Consider the following 27,795-nt stretch of genomic DNA (forward strand, 5'->3'; position numbering starts at 1 on the left):
ATGTATTTCTTAGTGTACAAAATTTGAGCATTTTACATACTTTTATAACAGTATATTGTGAGAAGTTTCCCATATCAAATATTTCATAACAGCTACAGAATATGAATCATGTAAAAATATCACTTGTCATTCAACCCTTCTCTACTGCTGGACATGTAAGTTTGCCTCCCCCTTCCTAACTCCCACTCACAATTGTCAAATGCTGGTGGCTGTAAATTTTAGTCTAAATCTCTCATTCTTTCTTTAGAGATTTCTAGAAAGGGAATTACAGATTCAAAGAAGGTTTTTATGGGTATCGATATATACTGCCAAATTGCTCTACCGCTAAGTTGTATTATGCAACTTTTATCTCCATCGGCCTATTTGAGTGATCATTTTACCGCACCTTTGGCTAGGCCCAGAATTATAATTAAAACATTGCTAATAAATGATTATGTCAAATCTATTACTTTACTCTAATATGGGATTATGTCTGACATAAATGATTCTCCCATGCCAAACAGGGGAGCCCAACCATACAGTAATGATGAATATAGCTATTTATTTAAGTGGGTAGCACATGCCAAGCACGGTACTCCGTACTTCTTATATGTACCATATCATTACACTCCTTCCAGAACATTTATAAATGAAGAAATTCAAGCTCAGAAAGGTTAAGTAAAATTCTCTAAGATCACAAAACTATTACACAGATAAACTGGGATTTGAACCTAGGTACTTCAGAAACCATGTTTTTAATTAATATGTTATACTGGTCTCCCAAGTTAGATACATAGACTGATAAACTAAATAATAAGCTAATGTTTGCTGGAAAATGTAGGTAAATTTTCTGGCTACTTCTTAGAGAGTGGCAGTTATTAAAATCTTGGTGCATTAAAAAAAAAAAAAGAGGTTAGAGTGGGAGAGAGCCAAAGCATAAGAGACTGTTAAAAACTGAGAACAAACTGAGGGTTGATGGGGGGTGGGAGGGAGGGGAGGGTGGGTGATGGGTATTGAGGAGGGCACCTTTTGGGATGAGCACTGGGTGTTGTATGGAAACCAATTTGACAATAAATTTCATATATTAATAAAAAAAATAAAATAAAATTTGACTGTAATAAAAAAAAAAGAGTAATTCGGAGTTTAGATGTTAAGAAAAGACTGTAAAACAGGAAAAACATTGGAGAGAGGTTCAGGAATGTGAGAAGAAACTGTTTTTCTGCTCTTATGCCACATAGTCTGAGTATTTGCTTCCTTTTCTCTTCTAGGCTCTGATGATGGTTCTTGAAGACTGGGTGGGCAGTTTCTAACCGAGATTGTTTTTCAGTACTTTCAGTTGGGTGAGAGCAGCACAAGATATTAATCTTTTATTAGAAAAACAACTCAGGCCATATACTCACCAGATAATTTTTTGTTTTCTTTTTTTTGCATAAAAATAGATACATGTTAATGCTTCTAAGCTTATACTCAATTATGCTTTTGGTCAAGCTCTTAATAAGTACACCTATTTGTCAAAGTATCAAGAGACAGTGTAATACTTTATTACAAAAAATATGTATTACAGTATCTACCATACTATATACATCTGATACACTAATAAGCTCTAGCCCAGAAAAGCTCTGTCATTTGTTTATGACAAGGGTGGTTTGGAGAATAAAAAGGTCTTTAAAAGGTTAAATTCTGGGGAAAGGAAAAAATCTTTATAGGTCATGTCTATATTTGTATCAGTACATTTCACTTTAATATGCATAATTTAAAAGCAAAATCATGAAAATTACCTCATGCTGTGGCAACATATAAATTATAGAATGCAAAAGGGAGCTCAAGGCTTCTAGCACAGCATGTACACAATCCACTAGCTTTTCCAATTATTTCCCAAAGATGTCAGTTAGATTCTTTAGCAATGAATAACTACTGAGGTTTCTCTTCAACTCATTTTTTAAAAAGTTCTTTGGCAAAAGACGTGATGACCACTTTCCCCCATCTTGCTTTTTCTGGAACCTACTGTAGCATGTATGTGGTTTGTTTTATAATTAAAATCGTTACTAATCAAGCATTACTTTAAAATATGAATAATGCCCTCAGCAGGTTAGCATATAAATCATTTGTTTGCTTTAATTTCCTCAGTAAGACAGTCATAAACAGCTTCCCAGAACACAAGAATTACTTTTTGCCATAGAGTAAAGATCAATAAAACCAAGTGGGGAAGACAGAATATATGTAACGTAAACATGTTCCCTTAAAAACACTAACTTACCATCTAATGTTCATGGAAGAAGCCTGCACAATTCAGGTGCCAGGCATCAGTTTGAATAAACATTTAGAGGTCAAGAAGATCTTTGAGAACCTCTTATCATGAGAACATCTCCTCTGGAAAAACTAATTATGTGAGCAACTGCTTGTCTAAATAACTGTCACTCCCTCTCTTCTCTCCAAGGGGCCTGATAAAGGGAGGTGGATCTGAAGTACACCAGAGCTGGTGTGGGCTGGTGTTAGGTATGAGAGGCCTAAAATTTGGAGTTCAGTTAATGTTCTAGCTATGCCCACCTAATAAGTGAGTAAACTAAGGAAAGTTAGTGTATACAGAGATCAAAGGAGATAAAGAACACAAAAGTGCTTTATAAACTGCTTAGAACTACCCCAAAACATGAGGTGATTGAGCCAACTAATATTTGTTGAGTATGGACTATGAACATAGGAAATGTTCTAGAAAATTCTACTGGAGAAAACTTACAGTGCATTAAAAACTGGGGCAGACAAAAAAATGATAAGGGACAAGATTTCAAAAAAAAAAACAAAAAACGGGGATGCCTGGGTGGCTCAATCAGTTAAGTTTCCAACTTTGGCTAAGGTCATGATCTCAGGGTTCGTGAGTTCCAGCCCCGCATCGGTCTCTGTGCTGATAGCTCAGAGCGTGGAGCCTGCTTCAGATTCTGTGTCTCCCTCTCTCTTTGCCCCTTCCCTGTTCATGCTCTGTGTCTCTCAAAAGTAAACAAACATTAGAAAAAAAAAATGCCCCAAATCCTAAGAACATAAAAATTCCGGTTAGAGTTCTTGATAACTTAGATGTAAAGGATCAGTACCTTGAAAGACACTATCTACCAAAACTCATACAAGGGGAAATAGATAAACAAGGCCTGTGTCTCTTAACCAAACCAAATCCTTAATTAAGAACATTTCAAAACAGAAGGCACCAGGCCCACATGGTTTTTCATTGGTTTATTCTACCAAATATTTAAGAAGAAATTATATCAATATTCTACAATGTTTCAGAAAACAGAAGAAAAGAAAACATTTTCTACTTATTTGATGAGGCCAGCATTACCCAGACAAAACCAGACAATCTCTATCAAAATGCTAGCAAGTTATTTTATGCATAGAGACAAAATTATTCTATAGTTTATATGGAAAGGCAAAAAACCCAAAATAGCTAACACAATACTGAAGAAGGACAAGATCAGAGGACTGACACTACCTGACTTTTGGATTTACTATGAAGCTACAATAATCAAGACAATGTCACAATGGCAAATGACTAAACAAATAGATCACTGGAAAAGAATAGAGGACTCTGAAATCATGCCCCATAAATACAGTCAACTGACCAAAGGCTATTCAGTGAAGAAATGGACAGTCCTTTCAACAAGTGGTGCTGGAAGAACTGGACATCCACATGGAGAAAAAGAACTCCAGACACTGACCTTCTATCTTTCACAAAAATTAACTCAAAATGGATCATAGACCTAAAATGTAAAATGCCAAACTTTATAACTTCTAGAACATGGAGAAACAAATCTAGGTGATCCTGGGTTTGAGGATGAGTTTTTAGATACAACACTAAAAGCACAATCCATTAGGGTGCCTGGGTTGCTCAGCTGGTTAGGCTTCCAACTCTTGATTTAGGCTCTAGTCACAATCTCATGGTTCGTGAGGTTGAACCCTGCATTGGGCTCTGTGCTGTGCGGAGCCTGTTTGGGATTCTCTCTCTGCCCCTTCCCTGCTCGTATGCACACATGTGCATGCTCTCTCTCTCAAAATAAACATTAAAAAATAAATAAATAAAAGCACAATCCAGGAAAAAAAACCCTGAAAAGTTGGACCTCATTAAAATTAAAAAACTTCTGGGGCGCCTGGGTGGCTCAGTCAGTTGAGTGTCCAGCTTCGGCCCAGATCATGATCTCACAGTTCGTGAGTTCAAGCCCCGCATCGGGCTCTGTGCTGACAGCTTGGAGCCTGGAGCCTGCTTCAGATTCTGTGTCTCCCTCTCTCTCTCTGCCCCTCCCCAGCTTGCGATCTGTCTCTGTCTCTCTCAAAAATAAATAAACATTAAAAAATTTATCAATCAATCAATCAATCAAATTAAAAAACTGCTTCATGAAAAGATCTGTTGAGAGCATGAAAAGACAAGCTACCAACTGGGAGAAACAAGGGCAAAACATATCTGACAAAACACTTGTATAAAAAATATACAAAGAACTCTTAAAACTCAACAATAAAAAGAACCTCCAAACCCGACTAAAAAGTGGGCCAAAGATCTGAACAGACACCTTACCAACGGGGACACAGATGGCAAATGAGCAACATGAAAAGGTGTTCAATGTCACAGTTCATTAGGGGACTGCACATTAAAACAACGAGAGACCACTACACATCTATTAGAATGATTAAAATCCAAAACACTGGATTTATGGACACTTGCTTTATAGCCCAGAGTATGGTCTTGGTAGATATTGCATGTACAGCTTGAGAAGAATGTGTTGTAATTGATATGTAAATGTCAACTAGGTCAAAGCAGTTAAAATTGTTCAGCAGAAAGGTGTTGTCATCTTTATGTTTGGTCCTCTGCCTTTTTTCTCTGGCTGCTTTTAAGCTTCTCTGTTAATCTCTGATTCTGAGCAATCATGATGCGCCTGGTAGTTTTCCTCATACTGCTCGGGTTTGGGGTTATGGATCTGTGTGCTAACAGTTCTCCATAAATCTGGAAAATATGCAGCCAGTATTTCTTCAAGTAGTTTTTCTGTTCTGACTCCCTGTTTTCAGGATTCCATTTTAATTTGGGCTGTTTGAAATTGTCCCACAGCTGATAACTCTGGTTCATTTTTTTTTTTCCAATTCATTCTACTTACTTTTATTTTGGATTGTCTATATTGTTATGTCTTCAAATTCACTTATCTTTTTTCTGTTTTGGTGTCCTTGTCTGCTAATTCTAACATCCAATGTCATATCTGGGTTTCATTTTCCAACTTTTTTGCACACCTTGTAATTTTTGATTCAGTGTCATATGCTATTGGGACCTAGATATTTTTTTATTCCTAAAAGCATTTTTAACCTTTGTTTTGGGATGCAATTAAATTACTCGGAAAGTTTGATCCTTTCAGGTCTTGCTTTTAAGATTTGCAAGGCATGGCTGGAGCTATGTGTAGTTTAGGGCTGTTTCCTATTACTGAGTACTTCCGAGTACTTTACCCAATGTTCGGTGAATTATGAGGTCTTCTTCCTTCTAGTCTTGTTGTTGGTCTTGTGTGAGTACAAGTATAATTCCCTCTGATCCTTTCATGTGTTTCTTTCCCTGGCCTCCCTAGTTTCCTGAGATTGTGTACGTTTTGAGGAGGGCCTTTGGTCTATCTCCAGAGTTCTTTTGCCTGGTACTTGCCTGAAAACTCTGGGCATCTTGGACTCCTGACTCTCAGCGCCATCTCCTCAAAGCAATGAATATACTGGAAACTGGCTGTGATACCCCTTCCTGCACTATTGCCTAGAAAGTCTCTCAAGACATTAAGCTGGGGCAAACACAGGGCTTACTCTGTTTCCTGTCCCTCAGGTATCACTGACCTTCATTGCCTGATACTCAGTGTTTTTTAAAACTATTTCATATACTTTGTCCATTTTTTGGGTTGTTTCAGGCAAAGGAGATAAATCGGGCCTCTGTTACTCCATCTTGGCCAGAAGTGGAATTCTTCCATCCTTGACCTTTTATCCACTCTAAAAATATTAAGTACCTACTGTATGCCAGGTGCCTCTGAGCTAGGTGATGGTGACAGAGTACTAGCAAAGTATAGTCTTATTCCCAAGCCCTTCTGTTCTAATGGTAAATAAAAATCAGTAAATAGGGGCGCCTGACTGGCTTAGTCGGTTAGGATTCCAACTCTTGATATTGGCTCAGATCATGAATTCACTGTCATAAGAGTGAGCCCCCCCCCCAATCAGGCTCTGTGCTGAGCGTGGAGCCTACTTGGGATTCTCTCTCTCCCTCTCTCTCTGCCCCTCCCTTGCTCTCTCTCTCTCTCTCAAAATAAATATAAACAAACTTAAAAAAATCGGTAAATAGACCTGATTCTTAGATGTTCTGTAACTCCAATTTTGGCCTTCTGCTTTCTTTGCTAATTTACTTCCTCCTAAAGTTCACTTAGTTTCAAGTATTGAACTACTACTTCTGTGTTGATGACTTCCAAGTCTATGTCTCCACTTTTATCTTTTTCTATAAACTCCAGTCTTGTATTCTCCCACGGCTCATTGTTAGTCAATCACACTAACAAGTTCTTCTTAAATTTCCCTACCTCTAAACATCAAAAAGTCAAGTGGATTCTACTAATTTCCAAATTCATCTTCTCTTAGCCATTCTATGCAACTCAATTAACAAACTTTGAGTACCTATACATTCTAGGTATTTCTATGCCTTCAGTCTTGATCCCTTTCAATTTATCCTATATAACATACAGGGTGAATGATCTTTCTAAAGAGAAACCTCATTCCATCATTCCTCTGCTTAAAATCCTTTGATGAGAATCTACAAATTTTAAAATTAAATCCAAAGTCCAACCTTATGGTTCACAAAGCAATTAAAGGCACAATCCCTGCAAGTCTCAAATTTCAGCTCCGTGACTCACCTTTATTCTTGTCTTATGTTCCAAGCATACTTAAACATTTGCAACTCCCCCAAATGTACCATGTTTTACCTCACATTCTTTGTATATATAGTTCACTCCGCTTAGAATAGTGCTATCTCCTTTTTTCCCCCTGATTCCTTTAGGCTATTTAAGATTCAGTTCAGACATCTCCTCCTCCAGGAAATCTTCTCAAATTACCCAATCTGTTTCAGAGATAAACTTTCTTTCTTTCTTTTTTTTTTTTTAAGTTTATTTATTTTGAGAGAGAGTGAGCATGGGAGGGGCAGAGAGAGAGGGAGGGAAGGAGGGAGGGAGGGAGGAAGAGAGAGAGAATCCCAAGCATGCTCCACACTGGCAGCACAGAGCTCAATGTGGGACTCTAACTCATGAACTGTTGAGATCATGACCTGAGCTGAAACCAGGAGTTGGCTGCTCAACCGACTGAGTGACCCGGCGCCCCCAGAGATGTACTTTCATTGGTACTCCTCTGCTAAAGTTATGTAGAAACTCAACTCATTCTAATTTATTCAAAAAACAAAACTATTATGAAGATACTGGGCTCTTCTAGGGCAGGAGCTAAGTCTTTCATCTACACAGGAAATGACCAAACAGGGAAACATATAATAAACGAATAATTAATTAAACTCCTCAAAAGACCAGGCAGTGAAACAACTGAAAAGCTTATATGACATAATAGGAAAGAGAATAAATTAGGAGGTGAGAGACTTCGGTGGTAGCCTGGGTTTTGCCACTAACGGCGGGCCACGTACTAACTTTTCCATACTTCAGTTTCTTCCTTCATCAAGAAATTTCTGTAGTAGCCCTCTCTACCTCAAGAGGTTGTTGTGAGTTTCAAAGGAGATACTATTTGTGAAAACACCTTGAAAAAATAAAAATCTCCATACAAATATAAGGTAGAGTTACTATTACAGTAATCACAGCATGCAAATAAGGAGAACAAACTGAGGTTTGATGGGGGGTGGCCGGGAGGGGAGGGTGCGTGAGGGGTATTGAGGAGGGCACCTTTTGGGATGAGCACTAGGTATTGCATGGAAACCAATTTGACAACAAATTTCATATTTAAAAAAAAACTGCAACAAATTAAAAAAAACCTGCAACAAATTTAAAAGGAAAAAAAATAAAAAATAAAATAAAAAATAGCATACACTCCTTATTAATGGGAGTAGAAGGCGGCAGGTACTTTTTCTACTACTGACGGTAGAAATATGATAAGAACGCAGTTAAAATGAATGCCAAAAAAAAAAAAAAAACCCAAAATGACTGCCAATATAGCTCAAAATAAAGGGAAGGTTTTCTAATATCAAAAGCCTTCAAAGTCAGGAAGCTTGAAAAACAAAATTTTTAAAATCACCAGGAGAAAAATTGATTTTTATTTATTATAAATTCATGTATCATCAAGCGTGGTTACAGCTCGACATAAAGCAAAATGCATACACTGAGAGAGGAGCCACTTTCGGCTTTAAGATTTCAGTTTTTCTGATTTACTTGGTAAAGTATTCCTGCCTTACAAAAATATTACTTTATATATGATGAAAAACATTATGACTAAGGTATTCCAAAATGGATATAAGAGAAGCAGTCTATATCAAAGACTTATCCAACACATGATAAGGACCGAAAGAGATAATGCATGTAAAGATACATAAGCTGTGATGAGAGACCACGGACGCAGCAGTCTGTATCCTCAGAGGCCCAGACACTTAATACCAGATTGAAGTAGAGCTTGGCGAGCCTTAAAAGAGAGCTGACAGGGACATTCTTTATGGGAGAAAAATCATCTGAAAATTAGAAAGACCAATGGTATCACAGTGCTGTTGCATTTTTTTCTTTCTCTTTTTCTTTTTCTTGGCGTGTCTCATGCTGCATAAGATGAAAGAAGACAAAATGGATTCCAAGGATAATTCCCACTGTTTCCCCAAAAATGTTCACAGGTTTTTCACAAAATATACCATAGGGTATTTTTAGCGTTCTTTTGATGATGTTGGGAGTGTTCAGGCCTTTTTGCTGAGGAAAACAGGGTAAAATAATGTTTCCTGCAAAGGCTTTGGACACAAAGTCGGCTAGAATCTAGAACAGGGGATGAAATCTTGAACATAACATTTTTTATGATGAGTTAGAAAATTTAAGTTACAACCAATAATTAGGAAATGCCGATATTAACTTCATTTGTAAGTTATCTTTTTTTTTTAATCTAAAAAGCATATTTAGCTGGAAATAAATGGTGATTCTCTCCCAGTTAGCATATGAATAGGAAGCTTGTACATCTCAATCCCACGATAACAGTGAACATCTGAAGGCTGCACACCCTAACTGAAGCTCATGGGTGTGTGCCAGGCAAACCTAGCCTCCTGGAGCACCAGGAAAGGTTCAAGGACGTCTGTCCTAAGTTAGATATTTAGCAATGCCAAAAATCAACTGCATTACTCTAGAGACCCATGTAAGCATTAGCTTCATTTGCCTGTTATTTAAACATAACTAAAATATTCATTGAAGTTGATCAACACTGAATCCCGACCCCCTTTTAACTCACCTGTAAGATTCTTTGCAAGATGGATGGAAGGGCAATAAAAGCTGCCATGCTGTTTAGAACTTGCATGGTCAGAGATCTCAGAGCTGTTACAATAACAAAATGTTGACATTAAGGTTAGTTTAAAATAAGAGGTTTTGGTTTTCCCTATAAGTTAGTGAAAAATAGTGGATTTACCTAGCTTCCTAGAAACTTAGCTAACCGGGGCCAGCTGGATATTTTAAAGTTACTGTTGATAACTAACAAAGCTACTATTATTCAAGACAAATGACAGAATTGGTGCCATAGAAAAAACTGAATATAAAAGGGGAGATTAACACTACACTATGATTTCATTAAGAAAAACAGTAATGATAATTTTTAGCAGATAATAATTGGCGATGGTGTAGGTGGACTCGATAAACCTACCTTCAGGGTGTAGATGAGGTGCAGCTGAACCAGACAGCTTCTGAGGGGCCATCATTGCCTCCAATAATGGAAACCAGAGTGCCTGTAATGTCAGAGGAAACCACAGCGCTCTGTTATTTTTAAGATTAACATCAGCATAGTGTTTTACAGGTTGAAATGTGCCTCTGACATACATTTGTTTGCAAAAAAAAAATTTTTTTAAAGAAAAGATGGAACACTTGACTGGGAAGAGAAAAAACAGTAAGAAACAATGACCATAGCTCAAACAGATGTCTTTACCATGCACCCTGGGAAAATAAAGAAACTGAAGTCAGTAAGTCTAGACCTTGGAACTATAATCTCCTGTGTCTCGGGAGAAGGTAGGTTCAAAGCAGACACGGCAGAGCCTCCAGTCAGGTTCTTGTATACTATGCTATAAAACCATCACTGACCAAGTCTAAATAACCCTCTATACTGCAGGAGAGAACAGAGAACAGCCCCCTCCACTACCTCATCTCCACCCCCTCCCCCATTTCTCTTTAGCGATGTCAAGCAAGATCAATGAATGAAGGTTATCCAAAATTTGTTCCCTCTCTCAAGCATTATTTTGTATTTCCTTAGTCATCACAGACCAAGAAGTAGAAGTTAACATTTCAATTAACATTTCCAACCACGTCAGTAGATAAACAGATCATCATTTATTCCTATTATGTTGGGTGCTCTATTAAATGATTTACACAAATTTTTTCATTTCAATCTTGTAACAGCCTTACACCGTAAGCATGACCTTCACTTGAGATAAGAACTGAAATTTAGAAAAGTAATTTGCCAAAGATCACACCGTCAGTAAACTGGTGCTGTGACTCCAAAATCTGTGTTTTCCTAAGCCTTGGGAAAAATCTTTATCATCAAAAATCAAACTAATACATTTCAAAACTTCGACTACGGTTTCTTGTTGGATAATCATTTACAAAAGCTTTATTTAACTCTATGTCTTGGGAGGAACCTATTCCTGCAAACATCTGGGAATCATGAAGAAAGGTCAGAGCAGAACAAGAGTGGTTCTAGGAAGCTCTGTAAATACAGAAGGGAAATGTGTCGCCCATTACCTGACACTGTACAAGTCCTATGGCAGTGGAGATACGGGAGCCCCTTAAGGCAAAGGAGACTTTCCCACTGGGTGACCTCCCAACTGAAGAGCTCTATTGAAGAGCTAAGATTTTATACTGATGACTTTTCATGCATTCCAGTTCATAAGATACTGGTTTTAACTTGGTTTTTATTTTATTGAAATTTTAATTTATTTTATCTAGTACTCACGAACTTTTAATCTTGTATTTTATTCTGAGATAGCTTTACTTAGCTTACCTTTTGGTTGCCTATTTTAGCTTGTTTTTATAACCACATCATTTATTTCTGTGTATTTTAATTGTGTAATTTAATTGTATATGGCAAAATTTTTACCTTGTTTTTTATATTTATTATGTGTATAAATTTGGTTTTTAAATTTTCTTATTTAATCCAGACAATTTAGAAGAAATACCTTTGTAAAGATTAGTTGTTTAATGAGTATAAATGGCAGCCTGGGGGGAAGCATGGTTGTAAGAGGTAATAGCCATGAAATGTGTTCACATCCTACTTCCAGGAGTTATTCTTCTTTAACTAAATCTCCACATGAACCATCCCCTGAAAGCAACACAACTAAACTTGAATTCCTTTGTTATGTTATGTAATAAACAGCTTTCTTCTTAGGGAATTATATGCACAACAAAGCCAGATTCTTTATTATATGTGTATCAGGAAAGCCTTGTAAACAGATAAACAAAGGTAGGACAGGTAGAGATTCAACTTGAGAAAGGACAAACAGCCCAACTTCCTGCAGTCTGACTTTTACGTAGATACTCGTAACATTAAATCTTGTGATGACAACTTTTAGAAAAAGATACTACAAACAGTTCATCATTAAACTTTCGAGTACTTCAAATTTTCTAGTTAGTTTAGTGTCTGTGGCAACAGCTTTTGCTTTCTCTCTCCAAAACAAAACAAAAACAAAGCAAAGAGAATCAAGGCAAACAACCATGAAAATCCCCCAAACTTAATGTTTTGGTATCACACAAAATCAGTCTAGCATTTTTCAGACAATAAAGTAAGAAATTAACATTCAAATATTTTTGTTGTTGTCATAAAACTTGTTCAGAAATGAAGCAGAAACCAGTTGTTGGAGAGTGGGGTCACAAAGAGAGTAGTGAGCATGTGTGTGTCCGCACGCGTGTGTGTGTGTCTAAGACAAGGATAGACAGACTTTTCTTACAGGCAGCCAGTGAATGGTATAATAATAGTCTTACAGAATGAAAATTTCAAAGGATAGGAAGAAGTCTAACATCTAATACCTTTATTAAAACAAATTCCAACTCAGACAAAAAAAAAAAAAAAAAAAGAATAAATTTTCCTTTGGCCACATCAAAGGAAGCATTGTTCCCGTCTGATTAAGAGATACGGAGTTCAAATACAGTCAGAATAATCCCTAGAGTTCTGGAGGCATGGATTTTTATAACTAATTCTACCATTAATGCATGTGAATCTGGACATATTTTCAGCTTATGTGAACCTAAACCGCCTTACTTAAAAGACATAATCATCGTTTTTTGCTTAAACTGTCCACGAGAAGTTGTGAGAGTCTCAAATAAGATACCGGAGAGGAGATGGGAGGGTTGAAAAGTGAAAAAGACTTAGAATTAAGTATATATGAACACAGCTTTAAGAATTCTACCCTATTATGTTCTCTACCAAAATATAACCATGTCCAAATACAGCCAGCTAACCAAAAGATAAATGAAAATAAAACTTTAGGAATGGAAAAATCATGGCAAAAAGGACTGGTGTAAAGCTTATCATCCGTTTAAAAAAGGTTGAACAATTTGTGGGAATTTTGGATACAGAAAAGAATGTGTTACTAGCCTTAATGAGGTAAAATAACATAACCTATTAAAATTAAGAGGGATGGAGAAGAGAGGTTGGAGCAAGCATGAGTTTGTACAAATTTCCTTACTGGCTTCGCATCACAGATATTATAAAAACTGAAATGTAATTATAAACATAGTAATTCCAATCTATTGCAGTCATTCAGATTTTTTTTAAGCTGTAGTGATATTTATTAAGAGATAGTATGGTGCAGAAATATTGTTTGAAATTCAGAAAGTCCTCCGTTTTACCTAAGCTTCCTAAATGAGTTGGACACTATATTTATAAAAGCAAGTAATACGTGATCCAGTTTTTGTACGATCATGTTAACCTAGGCAGATAAAAAATATCTAGACTGATGGTCACCAAATGATAATGATGGTTATTTTTGGGTGATAGGATTTTATAGGGTAATTTTTTGTCAAAGTTTATTTATTTATTTTGAGAGAATGAGAGCAGGAACAAAGGAGGAGGAGCGGGAGGGGCAGAGACAGGGAGAGAAAGAGAATCCCAAGCACACTCAGCACTATCAGCACAGAGGCTGACACAGGGCTCGAACCCACGAACCGTGAGATCATGACCAGAGCCCAAACCAAGAGTCAGACACTGAACCAATGGAGCCACTGAGGTACCCTTATAGGGTAATTAAAAAAAAAAAAAATTCTTCTGTGTAACTTTCTGGATTGCAGGATTTTTAAAAATGATAACTACTGGGGCTCCTGGGTGGCTCAGTTGGTTGAGTGTCCAATTGCTGTTTTGGCTCAGGTCATGATCTCAGTTTGTGAGTTCGAGCTCCACATTGGGCTCTATGTTGACAGTGTGGAACCTGCTTGGAATTCTCTCTCTTCTCTCTCTCTGTCTCTCCCCTGCTTGCACACAAGCACTCTCTTGCTCTCTCTCAAAATAAATAAACCCTAAAAAAAATGATGAATATGTATCATATCACATAAAAAATTTTTTTAATAAAGAAACAAAAATCACATCTATTATGTAAATGTGCTTGCTGTACACATTTATCTTCTAAAAGGTTTTCAAAATTTATGGCCTAATTAAAAAATCCTCGACAAAAATATAAAGCAGAAATTTACCCAACTGATAAGAACAGAAAACAAAAATAAGTTTATTACTTTCGTTGTAACATGTATGGCTAAACATTCATAAAAAAATTTCTCCTACTTCCCATTTCGGAAAGCCAGTAAGAGAAAGGGGCTAGGTGGTGTCAAGACAGAGGCTGCAGCCTAGAGAGGCAGGCACAGAGGAGTCACGATGCCGTATCACACTGTAACTTAACTTCCTTTTTAAATTTATCTTTAATGTTTTTATTCATTTTTGAGACAGAGAGTGACAGAGCATGAGCAGGGGAGGGGCAGAGAGGGAGGCAGAATCCGAAGCAGGCTCCAGGCTCTGAGCTGTCAGCCCAGGGCCCAAGGTGGGGCTCGAACTCCCGGACTGTGAGATCATGACCTGAGCTGAAGTCGGACGCTTAACCGACTGAGCCACCCAGGCGCCCCAACACTGTAACTTAACTTCTTAAAACTGAAGCAGAATTTGGCTGTCAAGTCACATCTCGCCCCCTTAGTTTCTGCTTCGCTGCTCTAACTCCCACCTGCACCAGGTGCTCAACTCTACCTCCTTCCGTTTTGTGCTCTTCCTTGTGGCAGTCTGAATCTGTTACAGCAATGGTTCCAGTCTTGGCTATACAGTGCAATCTTGTGGGAAGCTTTAAAACACACTGACAACAGGGTCCCAATCCAGAGACTTTAATTTACTTGATCTGGGGTGCAGCCTCAGTGCTGGGATTTTTCAAAGCTCCCCAAGTCACTGTAATGTGCAGCCAAGGCTGAGAAACCATATCGCAGCCTTCTCTGACCTTTTCCAGCTCTGTGTCCCTGGAGGGGTTCCCTCCAGTTCCTCATGCTCACTTTCCTCCACAGGGGATAGAAGAGATGATAAATGAGGACACGTCCAACAGTATCACTACACAGAATACACAAAATCTCAGTCCAAAGAGAACAAGGACATCTCGTATTCATGCACCTAAATTCTGCAGCACAGCCAGATCTAGGAATATAAAGCTTTTTGTGAGAACAAAGAGGACAGACACTCCTCATAACTTTAGGAGGCTTGTACTCCTGGGAGCACTAAACAGTGATTAAAATCCAGCTGAATTAAACTCAGGTGGCTCAGAGGGCAGGGAAAAGAGAATTAATTCCGGGTTTCAGACCAAAACAGACTTTTTAAATATGCCTAAGTAGTCATTCTCCTACCTCTCTTTGCTGCTGGTTCAAATTATGTGAATTCCTCTGGCAAAGGGCAATAGTCTCTACCATGGTATCTTCAACATCCTTCAATGAAAGGTCCTCTTTGGCCTCTAGATTCAGAAAAATTGTTAACAATACTTAAGGATACATTACTGATAATCTCAGAGCTTCTGGAAAAAATTAAACTGTTTTTTCTTTGCAGAGCCCTAGTTTTCCATTATATAATTCTTATATAATACCATTCTTCCATAAGAATGATACCAAGGCTTAGATTAAAAAACAGACAATTTAGCGTAAGAGGAGTTTTCCATGTAAACGTCTGACATTCACAGCACATATAAAGCACATCATACTTAACATTTTAATATGTTTTGGCTATGTTAAAGTCCCAATCCTCTGTTTGTGGGTTAGTTAGTGGAAAGGTTACTTTTCACCTTTCTTGCCCTACCATTTCTTTTTCCATTTGTTTGTTTGTTTGTTTATTTCTTCATTCTGAGAGAGAGAGCATGTGTGTGTGAGCGGGGAAGGGGTATTGGGTGAGGGAGAAAGAGAATCCCAAGCAGGCTCTGTGCTGGTGGCATGTGACATGCCAACGTGGGGCTCGAACGCACGAACCATGAGATCACGACCTGAGCAGAAGTCAAGAGTCTGACGCTTAACCGACTGAGCCAGTCAGGCGCCCCTTCCATTTCTTAAGTGTAGGTTTAATATCTTAGGCCCTTTCCTTTTCATTTTTCAATAATTCCTCCTCTCCTATGGTTTTGACTCTTAGGTCCTTGCTAATAAATACGTTTATTTATTCATTTTGAAAGAGAGAGAGAGAGAGAGAGAGAGAGAGAGAGAGAGAGAACGCATGCGTGCATGAGCAAAGGAGGGGCAAAGAGAGAGGGAAGAGAGTGGGGAGAGAGAGAATCCTAAGAGGCCTGCACTGATGTGCAGAGCCCCAAACGGGGCTTGAACTCACAAACTTTGAGATCATGACTTGAGCCGAAATCAAGAGTCAAACACTTAACTGACTGAGCCACCTAGATGCCCCACTAATAACTTTTGAACATACACCTCCAGCCCTTATTCTTTTCATAATCTGCAGGGTGAATTTTTGACAGACTCTGTCAGACTCTGCTTAATCGATGACTACAAGCACCTTGAACTTGTATGTGCAAAACCCAACCCATTTTTCCCACCTCAAATCTTCTCCTCCCCCTTCCCAAACTAAGTTAATGAAACCATCACCTCTAAGTCAGTTTATAAATCTCTGTCATCTCTGATGCCCCACCCCCCTTCACCCACATGTCCAACTAAATTGCCACTTTTGCTGATTTTACTTTTGTGCCCTCACATGCCATGACTTCTGCCCTGTGGCTCTCTTCACCTCACGTTCACAACTGCAACAGCTTCTTAATTAAACTTCTGACTTCCAAATCTTGCTTCCCTCATTCTCCTTTATACTGTCACAAACACATCAGTTCTATCCACAAAAATCATTAAAGACTTCCAAGTTTTAAAAACAGAACATAGGGGTGCCTGGGTGGCTCAGTCGGTTAAGCAGCCGACTTCGGCTCAGGTCATGATCTCACGGTCCGTTGAGTTCGAGTCCCGAGTCGGGCTCTGTGCTGACGGCTCAGAGCCTGGAGCCTGTTTCAGATTCTGTGTCTCCCTCTCTCTGACCCTCCCCTGTTCATGCTCTGTCTCTCCCTGTCTCAAAAATAAATAAAAGTGTTAAAAAAAAAAAAAACCAAAAAAAAACCCCAACATAAATAAACCTCTGACCCTAACTAAACATAGTAACGGTCTGGCTCAGGTTCTCGCCCTCTGTGCTCTTAGGTCACTGCACCAGGTCTTACTCCTGAGGTTCCTGACCAGGCACTTTCATAATGATGTGCTCCTTAGCCCAGATGCTTTTTCCTTGCTTTTCCCTATCAAACTTCTATTCACTATTCCAGTCTTACTTGACAGGTCATGTCTTTCACAAACTATCTTTGATTCATCAGTTTCAAACCATTCCCCAAGTTTCCACAATCCTTTGCCACTCTCACTGTACCTCTTTTATAATACTTGATTCTTCTAGCATTTAATGTTTTCATTTACCTGTCTCCTTCACAAGATGCTAATTCTTTGGATGACGGCTATGTTAGCCATCTGTGTATAATCCACAGGAGCTAGCACAATGTCTTGCAATTAGCAGAACCTCCCAAATTCTTAAGTTTCTAGAAAAATATTAAATCTGAAAGTAAATAGTGGACATGAGACCATTACTGAGAAATTTATTTTCACTAAAATTCAAAGAACTAGCTTCTCTATACATATCACTTGCAAATCAGTGCAGTGATTTTAGGGAAACATTCTTCTTACTTTTCCCTCAATCTTTTATGTAATGTCTGCAAAAATTATTAACAAGGAAAATATCATAAATGCAATAAATCTCACATAATATGACTGAACAGAGACTGACAGTACAAAAATAATTATTAAATGTTTAGCTGAACTAAATATGGAAAAATCACTCAATTGTATGCTGAGGTTCCAAAAAGATTCAGTATAATAGCAAATGACCCCAGTACAACACAGACCCTAACACCTAGGATCTAACCAAAAAGGATATAGATAAATAAGTAATTTATAAAGAATTAGGGTAAACGTGTTTAAGGAAATGTGTGGGCCACGGGCTCCAAGAGAAGTGCTGATTGTTAAATACATAGGACGATCTAAAAATCGCCTATCAAATGAACTTTGGAAGAGTCATTTTAAAAATTTCAAGTGATGTGAAAACATATAATCCAATTCAAAAGTGGGCAAAGAACTTGAGTAAACATTTCTCTGAAGATACACAAATAACCAATATGCACATGAAAAGTTGAAAGGGTGGACCTATGCCGGCCGACTCTATCTTGTTTTGCGTCCTCCACCTTGAGTGACTATGTCCCCTATGTGCCCCCTTTCCGGGAAAATCGCAGAAACCTCAGACCACGCCTCCTCCCCTTGAGTAAGCTCACCCGTTCAAACTTCCCGATCAAAACATGCCCGGTGACCTGCGTAACAGGACTCCGACCCTTCCCCAGCCAATCGGCTGAGGCCACAGCCATTACCTCACCAACTGCCCCTAGACTCCTATAAAACCTTTGTGCTTTTGAAACTCTCTCTCTCTCTCCCTGGTATCTCACCGCTGCCTCCTCGGTGCAGGTAGGGGATTGAGCTCGAGCTAGCTCAAATAAAGGCTCTTTGCTTTTGCATCGGACTCGGCTCCCTGTTGGTCTTTGGGGATCACGAATTCTGGGCATAACAAAGGCACTCTACATTACTACTCAACAGGGAAATACGAATGAAAACCACAATAAGCTACTACTTCACACACGAGGATAGCTACTATTAAAGAAAACAGAGGGGCGCCTGGGTGACTCAGTCGGTTAAGCATCCAACTCTTGATACAGGCTGAGGTCATGATCTCATGGTTTTGCAACTGAGCCCATATGTGGCTCTGTGATGACAGCATGGAGCCTGTTTGGGATTCTCTCTCTTCCTCTCTCTCTGCCCCTCCCCCGCTTGCATTTTCTCTCAGAATAAATAAACTTAAAAAAAAAAAAAAAGAAAACAGCAAGTGTTGGTGGGGACTTAAATAAACTGGAACCCTGTGTATTGCTGATGGGAATGTAAAAATGATGCAGCCACTGTAGAAAAAAGCAACCCAACTGTTGCTCAAAAATTAGAATCACCATTTAATCCAGCAATTCCACTTCTGGGTGTATACCCGGAAGAAATGAAAGCAGTGTTTCAAAAAGATACTTGTACACCCATGTTCACCGAAGTATTATTCACAATGGCCAAAAGGTGGAAGCAACTGAAATGTCCACTGACAGACAAAAGGATACAAAATGCAGTTGGTATATACCTGAAACGAAATATCATTCAGCCTTAAAAAGGAATGAAATTCTGACATGTGCTACAACATGGGTAAATTGTGAAGACATTATGCTAGGCCAGTAAGCCAGACTTAGAAAAGGATAAATGTTGTATAATTCTACTTTTATAAGATACCTCATCAAACTCACAGAGTGAGAAAGTAGAATGGTAGGTGCCAGAGACTGACTAGGGGGGGTGGGGGGTGCAGGGAACGGGAGTAATTGTCTAACGGATACAAAATTTCAGTTTGGGAAGTTGAAAAACTTACGGAGATTGATGGTGAGGATGGTTGCACAACACTGTGAATGTACTTAATGCCACTGAACTGTACATTTACAAATGATTAAGATGGTAAATTTTGTGCTATGAATTTTACCACAATTAAAAAAAAATAAATCTAGTTTCTAAAATGTCTAGGAATATAGGGGCTCCCGGGTGGCTCAGTTGGCTAAGCATCGAACTTTTGATTTTGGCTCAGGTCATGATCTCACAGTTCGTTGAGTTCAAGCCCTGCATCAGACTCTGCCGAGGCTGCTTGGGATTCTCTCCCTCCCTCCCTCTCTACCCCTCCCCCAATTGCACACTCTCGCTTTCTCTCTCAAAAGAAATAAACATTTTTTTAAAAACCCACTCAAGTGTCTAGGAAATTGATGGGAATTTTGTATCTATCTGTGACAAGGCCATTTAACATTCCATACTGTCAAGTTTTACTGCTTTGTGCTAAAAATTACATAAATGCAGTGCAGAAAACACTGGCTATTCCTCATTAGAAGCTCTGATTTGCTATTGCTTAGCATATTACAGTAATATTTAGGTATATTAGTAATATTTAGTAATATTTGGGTATTACAGTAATATTTAGTTATGCACCTTATTTATATATAACTAAAAATTGGCAGAGAAATATAATCAAAAAAATAATACCAGTGAAAAGTGCCTACTTTTCTGTACCCTGAACTCCACTGATGGCACCACAAAGCCACAATGGTTTACATGATTTCCTATTAGGAGCTCTTGAAAACAAGCTAAAATTGGGATCAATGTTCAAGTATTTATGCGGATCGACGTAATTATTAGTCAATAAATGCAGTTTGTTAGACAAAATCTTTTAAAACATGGGGTCCATGGGAAGAAATAATTGTAAATTATACTCAGGAACTTACTTTCATGTTGATGTGTTATCTCCTGAAGTTTGCTTTGTAGTCTCTAGGAGGTAAAAACACAAAACAAAAACACAGGAGGTAAGAGGAACACTGTTACCTAATCCACAAATATTTGAACTACATATTTGACAAGAAAAAACCTAAAGAAACAACAAGGTTATAAAGAATGACCCTTCCTGTCATTCAGAAGAGAATTCTTGTGTATACAGAAAGCAGAGCTAGCAGTACCGAAGGGGACCCAAAATATCAAGTGTCACTTAATCTGCCCCACTCTGCTTCTGTTGTACCACCATATAGTCATCAATGACATTCTCTAGCAGGGTAATTAGGAGTAGGATTTATCCAAGCTTTGTATAAGGGAATAAAATTCACACTGGGCTATGAGAAAAAGGGGTGAGAGGGAATAAGAAAGAACATACAAGACTGTCTCCACAGCAGAGGGCACAGCCTTGAGTGTGGCACCTCTAAATATGCAATTGCAGTGTCCACTGCTCTAACCGAATACTAGGATCCTTAGAAAGCATTAACTGATAGTCCAGCATTACTGATATTCCAGATATTACTATACACTGAGACTGGCCTCTAATATATCCCTCCTACTCCAAATTTGCTCTTTTTCTTGAGGTCCCTTATAGGCTAAAAACTGTCCCTTATAGGCATACAACTGTCATCAACCACTTCCTCTCACTTCCTCCATACTATATTCAAAGATCAAAAGTTCTCAAATCCAATCCTCTTCCCACTCCACCACCACCACTGCCTCCAGCTCAAGCCTCACAGATTCACACCCACACTACCCAGCTTCGCAAGTGCTCTCTGCTTCCTCCCTAAGATGAACCTCCCCCTTTTCTACCTGCCCCTCAGTCTCCTACCTAACCAGAGCAGTCTTAATGAAACAACACTGTATCAGTTCCTTCGCTTATAAACTTTTAGTTGATCTTGTGTGAACAACAGAGTCTGTCCTAATTCTTTAGGGTGTCCTACAAAATCTTCCCAGATCTGCACCCAGCCTTTGCTTCTAGCCTGCCAACACATGGATAGTGGAGCCCTAGTAAAATGCTGGCTGCTCTCCTAGTCTTTCGTATTTCTTTGTACTCCTATGCTTTTGTAAATGATGGTGTTATTCCCTTCAAGGATATACTGCCTCTATTTCCCCCATCCGCGCCAGGAATACTTTTAACTATCCTTTAAAACTAGATTCACGATATCTCCAACAAATAGACGACAAGGAAAAAAGAGATGTAGGGATAACTTCTACATTAAAAGAGGTTGAGAGCTTACACAAAACCTCTGTGGAATATTCTTCCTGGCCTGTTTTATGATTACACAGCTAGAGAAAAACTAGAAGCCAATAAAGAAGTTCTTTTTTTTTTTTTCCTTGCTCTAAATATCTTTTTTAACTTAAATTCAAGTTAGTTAACATGTAGTGTAGTACTGGTTTCAGGACTAGAATTTAGTGATTCATCACTTCCATATAATCTGACCTGTCAGATGCCGTTTAGTTTTGTTGATTGCTTCCTTCACTGTGCAGAAGCTTTTTATCTTGATGGGGTCCCAATAGTTCATTTTTGCTTTTGTTTCCCTTGCCTCCTGAAATATGTCTAGTAAGAAGTATAGTCACATTTTTGCTGCAGCTAAGGTCAAAGAGGCTGCTGCCTGTATTCTTCTCTAGGATTTTGATGGTTTCCTGTCTCACATTTAGGTCTTTCACTCATTTTGAACTTACTTTTGTGTATGGTGTAAGAAAGTGGTCCAGTTCCATTCCTCTGCATGTTGCTGCATGTGTGCTGGATACACATACATACATATATAGGAAGAGAGGATATCCCTAATCTATTCCTTTGCTACATAACAGTATTTAAAAAACTGATACAATACTTCACACTTATTAGAATGGCTACCAACAAGAAAACAGAGAAAAGCAAGTGTTGGAGAAAATGTAAAGAAATTAAAAGCCTTTGTGCGTTTCTGATGAGAATGTAAAATGGTGTAGCCACTATGGAAAGCAGTATGGCAATTCTTTAAAGATTAAAAATAGTATTTTCATTTAATTCAGTAATTCCATTCTGGTTGTATGCCCAGAATAAATGAAAGCAGAGTCTTGAAAAGATGTTTGTACACCCATGTTCATGGCAGAATTATTCACAAAGTTTGAAAGGCAGAAGCAACCCAAGTGTCTACCAACAGATGAATGAATAAACAAAATTTGGTATATACATAAAATGGAGTACTATCCAGCCTTAAAACTGAATGAAATTCTGGCACATGCTACAACATGGGTAACTCTTTAAGACTTTATGATTAATGTATACAAAAAGGCAAATACTGTGTGATTCCATGTATGTGAGGTAGAGTAGTCAAATTCATGGAGTCATAAAGAATGGGGGCTGCCAGGGGATGTGGGGTGGGAGGAATGGGAGATTACCATTTAATGGGTATAGAGTTTCAGTTTGGGAAGTTGAAAAAGTTCTGGAGAGGGATAGTGGTGACGATTGCACAAAAATGTGACTATACTTAATACCACCAAAATGATAAGTTTTTATTGTAGGCATAACAATTTTAAAAATGGATAAAAATTTTTGTGAAAAACTGATAGAACATCAACTGTTGGTGAGAATTAGCAACCCAAACTCTTATACATTATTGGAGAGGATGTAAAATGGAATAACCACTTTGGAAAGAGGTCTGGTAATATCTTATAGACCTAAAACCTAGACCTATCCTATGACCTAGGGATTCCAGTCCTTGGCACTGACATTTTCCTGTGAAAATGAAAATATTTGTGTACAAAAGTGATCGTAGTAGCTTTACTCTTAATAGCCAAAAACTAGAAATAGCCCAGGTGTCAATCATCAAGAGACTGAATGAATAGTAGTATATTCATACAATACCATTCAGCAATAAAAGAAACGGACTACTGATACATCTCAAAAATATGGTGAAAGGAGAATTATACAAGACTACTAAGGGAGGAACCCATGAATGCATGAATGCATAAAATAGGTAAAACTAATTCACAGTGAAAAAAAAAATCAGAAAAATGATGATCTGTGGGGGGACAAAAGTGGGAATGCGTATGAAGAGGCATGAAGGAACTTTCTCTGATGAAGCTAATGTTCTCTATCTTGTTAGGGACTAGGGACATAGGTGTATGCATTTGTCACAACTCAGTACATGACACATTTAAGACTTGTGCACTTTATTGTATATAAATTTCACCTTAAAAGTATACCAGAAAGAAATGTTCTACCCAATGACTAAACTCTAGTCATGATAAAAATAGTGGTAAGATGCAATACTGTCTGCAACTTACTTTGACACACAAGAAATGAAGATGGACTGATGAAAACTTACACAATGCTACAGGTCAATTATATCTCAATAAAAAGACAGATTGATGAATGGAGGCGTGGACAGAAAATGACAAAGCAAATATAGTAAAATATTACCTTTAGCATTATTAAGAAGGCCCCATGAATATCTCCTTTTTTTTCTAATAGATAGGCAGTAACTTCATGAAGTTGATACTTCTGGGTAATCTAGGAAAGAAGAAATGATAAGGATTTTTGTTCACAAATCTTGATTGTGGAGAGGATCCTACTAAAGATGAAAACAATATGACAGTAAATAATGAATTCATACCTCAGTAGTACATTACTTTCCAGTGTAATATGAAATATTGGACTTTCTAGTGTTAGAAGTTGCCCATCTTGGCAGTTCTAACTAAACCATGTTCATTCACTTTTTTCTTCACTATTGTTTAATTTAAAGTTTTCATTTACCTGACTGAGTATATCCACTGGAAAAAAGGTAACACATATGTGTAAGTGAGATCTTAATAAGAATCAATAAACTAAAAGTTTCTAATTAGTAAAAAAGAAATACCAAGTAAACTAAGAAGATAAATGAAAGATATTAAGTGCAGAAAATAATGCTATGGGAAAGAAACAACAGAGAAACAGTACAGAGTTTCAACAAACCCCAAAATAGTCTTTGAAAAGACTAATAAAGTAGAATAAAACTTTCTTAGCAGCAAGAAAAAAGAGAGGCACAAATAACATTATTAGCATATAAACAGGTTCAAAGGAGAAAAATGTGATCATCTCAATAAATGCAGGAAAAAGTATTTGATAAAATGCAGTACCCATTCTTAGCAAAAACAAAACACTCTTACCTAAACTGAGAATTGAACTCTTAATTTATTAAAAATTATCTATCAAAATCCTAAAATAAACAGCATATTTAATGTAAAATGTTAGACCCATTCCCTTTAAAATCAGAAACAAGGTAAGATTGCATACTATCACTGTTTCTAAATAATATCCTGGAGCTCTTAGACATCTGGTAAGAGAGAGAAAACAGTGTAAATGTAAAAAAAATTTTTTTAAAAAGAAAAGAAAGAAAAGCTAAAGACAAGAAAAACTACCATTATTCTTGAAAAATAGTATTGTCATTAAAAAATCTAGAAACTATTTAAATGAAGAAAGAATTCAGATTCTTTTTGATACAAAACAATGCATAAAAATTAGTAACCTACAGCAGCAGCAATCGACAAAGATGTCATTTCAAAAACTTTCCTTCCACATTGTTAACAAAAAGTGTAAGTATCTAGGAACAAATTTAAGATAATATTTGCAAGAACCTCGTATATCATATAAAAGTTGTTGAAACCTCACTAAAGAACGTAAAAGGCTTTTAAAAAGACAACCATGTTCCTGAATGTGAAGACTCTACGTTGTAAGATGTCAATCTTCCCTGAATTAACCTATAAATTCATTGTATATATTTCATCAAAATGCCAGAAGTTTGTTTGTTTTTAAATTTTTTTTTCATGTTTATTTATTTTTGAGACAGAGACAGAGCAAAAGTGGGGGAGGGGCAGAGAGAGAGGGAGACACTGAATCAGCAGCAGGCTCTAGGCTCTGAGCTGTCAGCACTGAGCCCAACATGGGGCTCAAACTCACGAAACGTGACATCATGACCTGAGCCCAAGTCAGACGCTTAACCTACTGAGCTATCCAGGTGCCCCTGTTTTTTGTTTTTTTAAAGGAAGATGACAACATGATTCCTAATTTGATGTAGAATAGTAAGAGTCTAAGAGTACACATGAATTTTAAAGAAAAACAATGAGGAGGGAAGACTCTTCTTTCAAATTAATAAGCCTTATTGTGAAGCTATATTATTTAAAATATGTGGTAACAGTAAAAGGAAAGACATGACCAAATGAACAGAAGAGATTCCACAAAAAGATCCATGTATATCTGAGAGTTCAGTATACAGCAGAATGGCATTACGAATCAGTGAGGAAAGGATACCAGAAATACCACATACACCACCGGTTATACACAGGGGAAAAAAAATACAGAAATCCCTCCCTTGATCTGTTTACAAAAATTAATTCCAGATGGATTAAAAGCCTAAATGTAAAAAGCTAAGCTATAAAACTCGTGTAAGAGGATATCTTTTATACCATCAAGGTAGAAAAGGAAGACTCACACACAAAAATTTAAACCTTAAAGGAAAAGAATAAATTAAAATAGAAGTCACTAGAAACCAAATTAAAAAAAAACGTGCCACAATACATTGGAAGAAGGCATCCCCAACATATAAAATCAGTGAAGGATTAGAGATGCAGAAATTAGAATTTCTATAAATCAGTAAGGGCAAAAACTCAGTAGAAAAATGGGCAAATGATATGAACAGATAATTCAGAGAAAAAAAAACTGAAAGTCATTAAACATATGGAAAGATGTTCAATGTCATGAATAATCAATGATACCCATCATGCTGGCAAAAATTAAAAGTCTAAAAGTGTAGGGCTCCTGGGTGGCTCAGTTGGTTAAGTGTCTGACTCTTGATTTCTGCTCAGATCATGATCTCACAGTTTATAAGTTTGAGCCCTGAGTCAGGCTCTGCGTTGAGGGTGTGGATCCTGCTTGGGGTTCTCATTCATTTTCCCTCTCTCTCTCTCTCACTCCCACTCTCACTCTCATTTTCGCTCTCTCTGTGCCCCTCCCCAGCTCTCTCTCTCTTTCTCTCAAAAATAAATAAACTTTAAAAAAAAAAAAAGCCAAAAAATGTTAGGAATCAACTAGAATGTGGAAAAATAACAAATACCAAACATTGATGGTGAGAATAGAAACAAACAGGAGATCAACTTGGCAGTAACAATAGAATAAGCTAGTCTACTGTCTAAGAATTCCGCTTCCAGGTAATTACTTAGAGAAAGCTCACATGGGCACATAAGAAGGTTCATACAAAGATGTATAAGGTAGCATTATTTAGGATGTGAAGGACTGGAAACAATTTGAATGTCTATCCATAGGGAAATAAACTGTGGCATACTCATTCAATTGATATTATATGATCATTAAAATGAATGAGCTAATTCTACATGTATAAAAATTGATAAATTTAAAAAATTTAATAAAAAAGCAATTTGCAATAGGGTATGTTCTATATGATACCATTATTACAAATTCTATAAACATGGAAGACTGTGTCAGGCATTTTATTTATTTTTTTATTATTTTTTTAACATGAAATTTATTGTCAAATTGGTTTCCATACAACACCCAGTGCTCATCCCAACAGGTGCCCTCCTCAATGCCCATCACCCAACCTCCCCTCCCTCCCACCCCCCATCAACCCTCAGTTTGTTCTCAGTTTTTAAGAGTCTCTTATGTTTTGGCTCCCATCCTCTCTAACCTCTTTTTTTTTTTCTTTTTTCTTCCCCTCCCCCATGGTCTTCTGTTAAGTGTCTCAGGATCCGCATAAGAGTGAAAACATATGGTACCTGTCTTTCTCTGTATCACTTATTTCACTTAGCATAACACTCTCCAGTTCTATCCACGTTGCTACAAAAGGCCATATTTCATTCTTTCTCATTGCCACGTAGTATTCCATTGTGTATATAAACCACAATTTCTTTATCCATTCATCAGTTGATGGACATTTAGGCTCTTTCCATAATTTGGCTATTGTTGAAAGTGCTGCTATAAACATTGGGGTACAAGTGCCCCTATGCATCAGCACTCCTGTATCCCTTGAATAAATTCCTAGCAGTGCTATTGCTGTATCATGCATTTTATAGGAAAAATAAACACAGATGGGAAGAATATGCTTCCCATCTTCAGGTTGGTGGTAACCTCGGGGGCGGGGGGGGGAGGGAGGAGGGGAAAGAGGATGATTTCTAAAACAAACAAAGATTTAAAGCCAGTATGTCAAACATGAACATCTATAAAACTGGGTTGGTGGGTACACTGATATTTGAAATTCTGTACAATTCTATATACTTTAAATATTTTACACTTAAAAAATTTTTAAAGTGTGTGAGTAGTTCAGAAGGTGGCACAGGGAATAGAGATTACTGTTTCGTAAGTATTGATAATAAAGGAAAGGATATATAACAGTAGTTTAAAAATAAATTTTAAATACTAGCCTCTTATTGATCAGAATATGTATGTGTGTATACGTACACTCATGCACACACACACGTGCACATAGTCATGTTCATGTGGAAACAGGAGAAAACAAGGGAAGGGACCCAAGGCAATGACCGTGTTGAGACTACTGACTGCCACTGAGCCTGTCTTATGCACAGCAAGCTATCTAACCATCAGAGCCTACAAACAAGAGCTTGGTTTCTCCTTTTAATATATTTATTGTATTCCTTTGTCTTGGCTTGTGTGTTGGCTAGAACGTCTGTGAAA

General features: G+C 37.6%; 1 protein-coding gene across 8 annotated transcripts in view; it reads right to left on the reverse strand.

Moving 5' to 3' along the window:
* The window catches only part of VPS8 (VPS8 subunit of CORVET complex), a 250,022-nt gene that overhangs the window by 61,829 nt on the left and 160,398 nt on the right, over window positions 1-27,795 (reverse strand). For all 8 annotated transcript variants that reach the window (XM_007083608.2, XM_042956666.1, XM_042956660.1 and 5 more), the window contains 5 exons: window positions 23,533-23,622; window positions 20,084-20,126; window positions 15,030-15,133; window positions 9,823-9,904; window positions 9,418-9,500 (listed from right to left, as the gene is read on the reverse strand). In XM_007083608.2, the coding sequence (XP_007083670.1) occupies window positions 9,418-9,500; window positions 9,823-9,904; window positions 15,030-15,133; window positions 20,084-20,126; window positions 23,533-23,622 (402 nt within the window). The remainder of the gene's footprint in view (window positions 1-9,417; window positions 9,501-9,822; window positions 9,905-15,029; window positions 15,134-20,083; window positions 20,127-23,532; window positions 23,623-27,795) is intronic.

This window comes from Panthera tigris, chromosome C2 (genome assembly GCF_018350195.1).
Source record: "Panthera tigris isolate Pti1 chromosome C2, P.tigris_Pti1_mat1.1, whole genome shotgun sequence".
Lineage (NCBI taxonomy): Eukaryota > Metazoa > Chordata > Mammalia > Carnivora > Felidae > Panthera > Panthera tigris.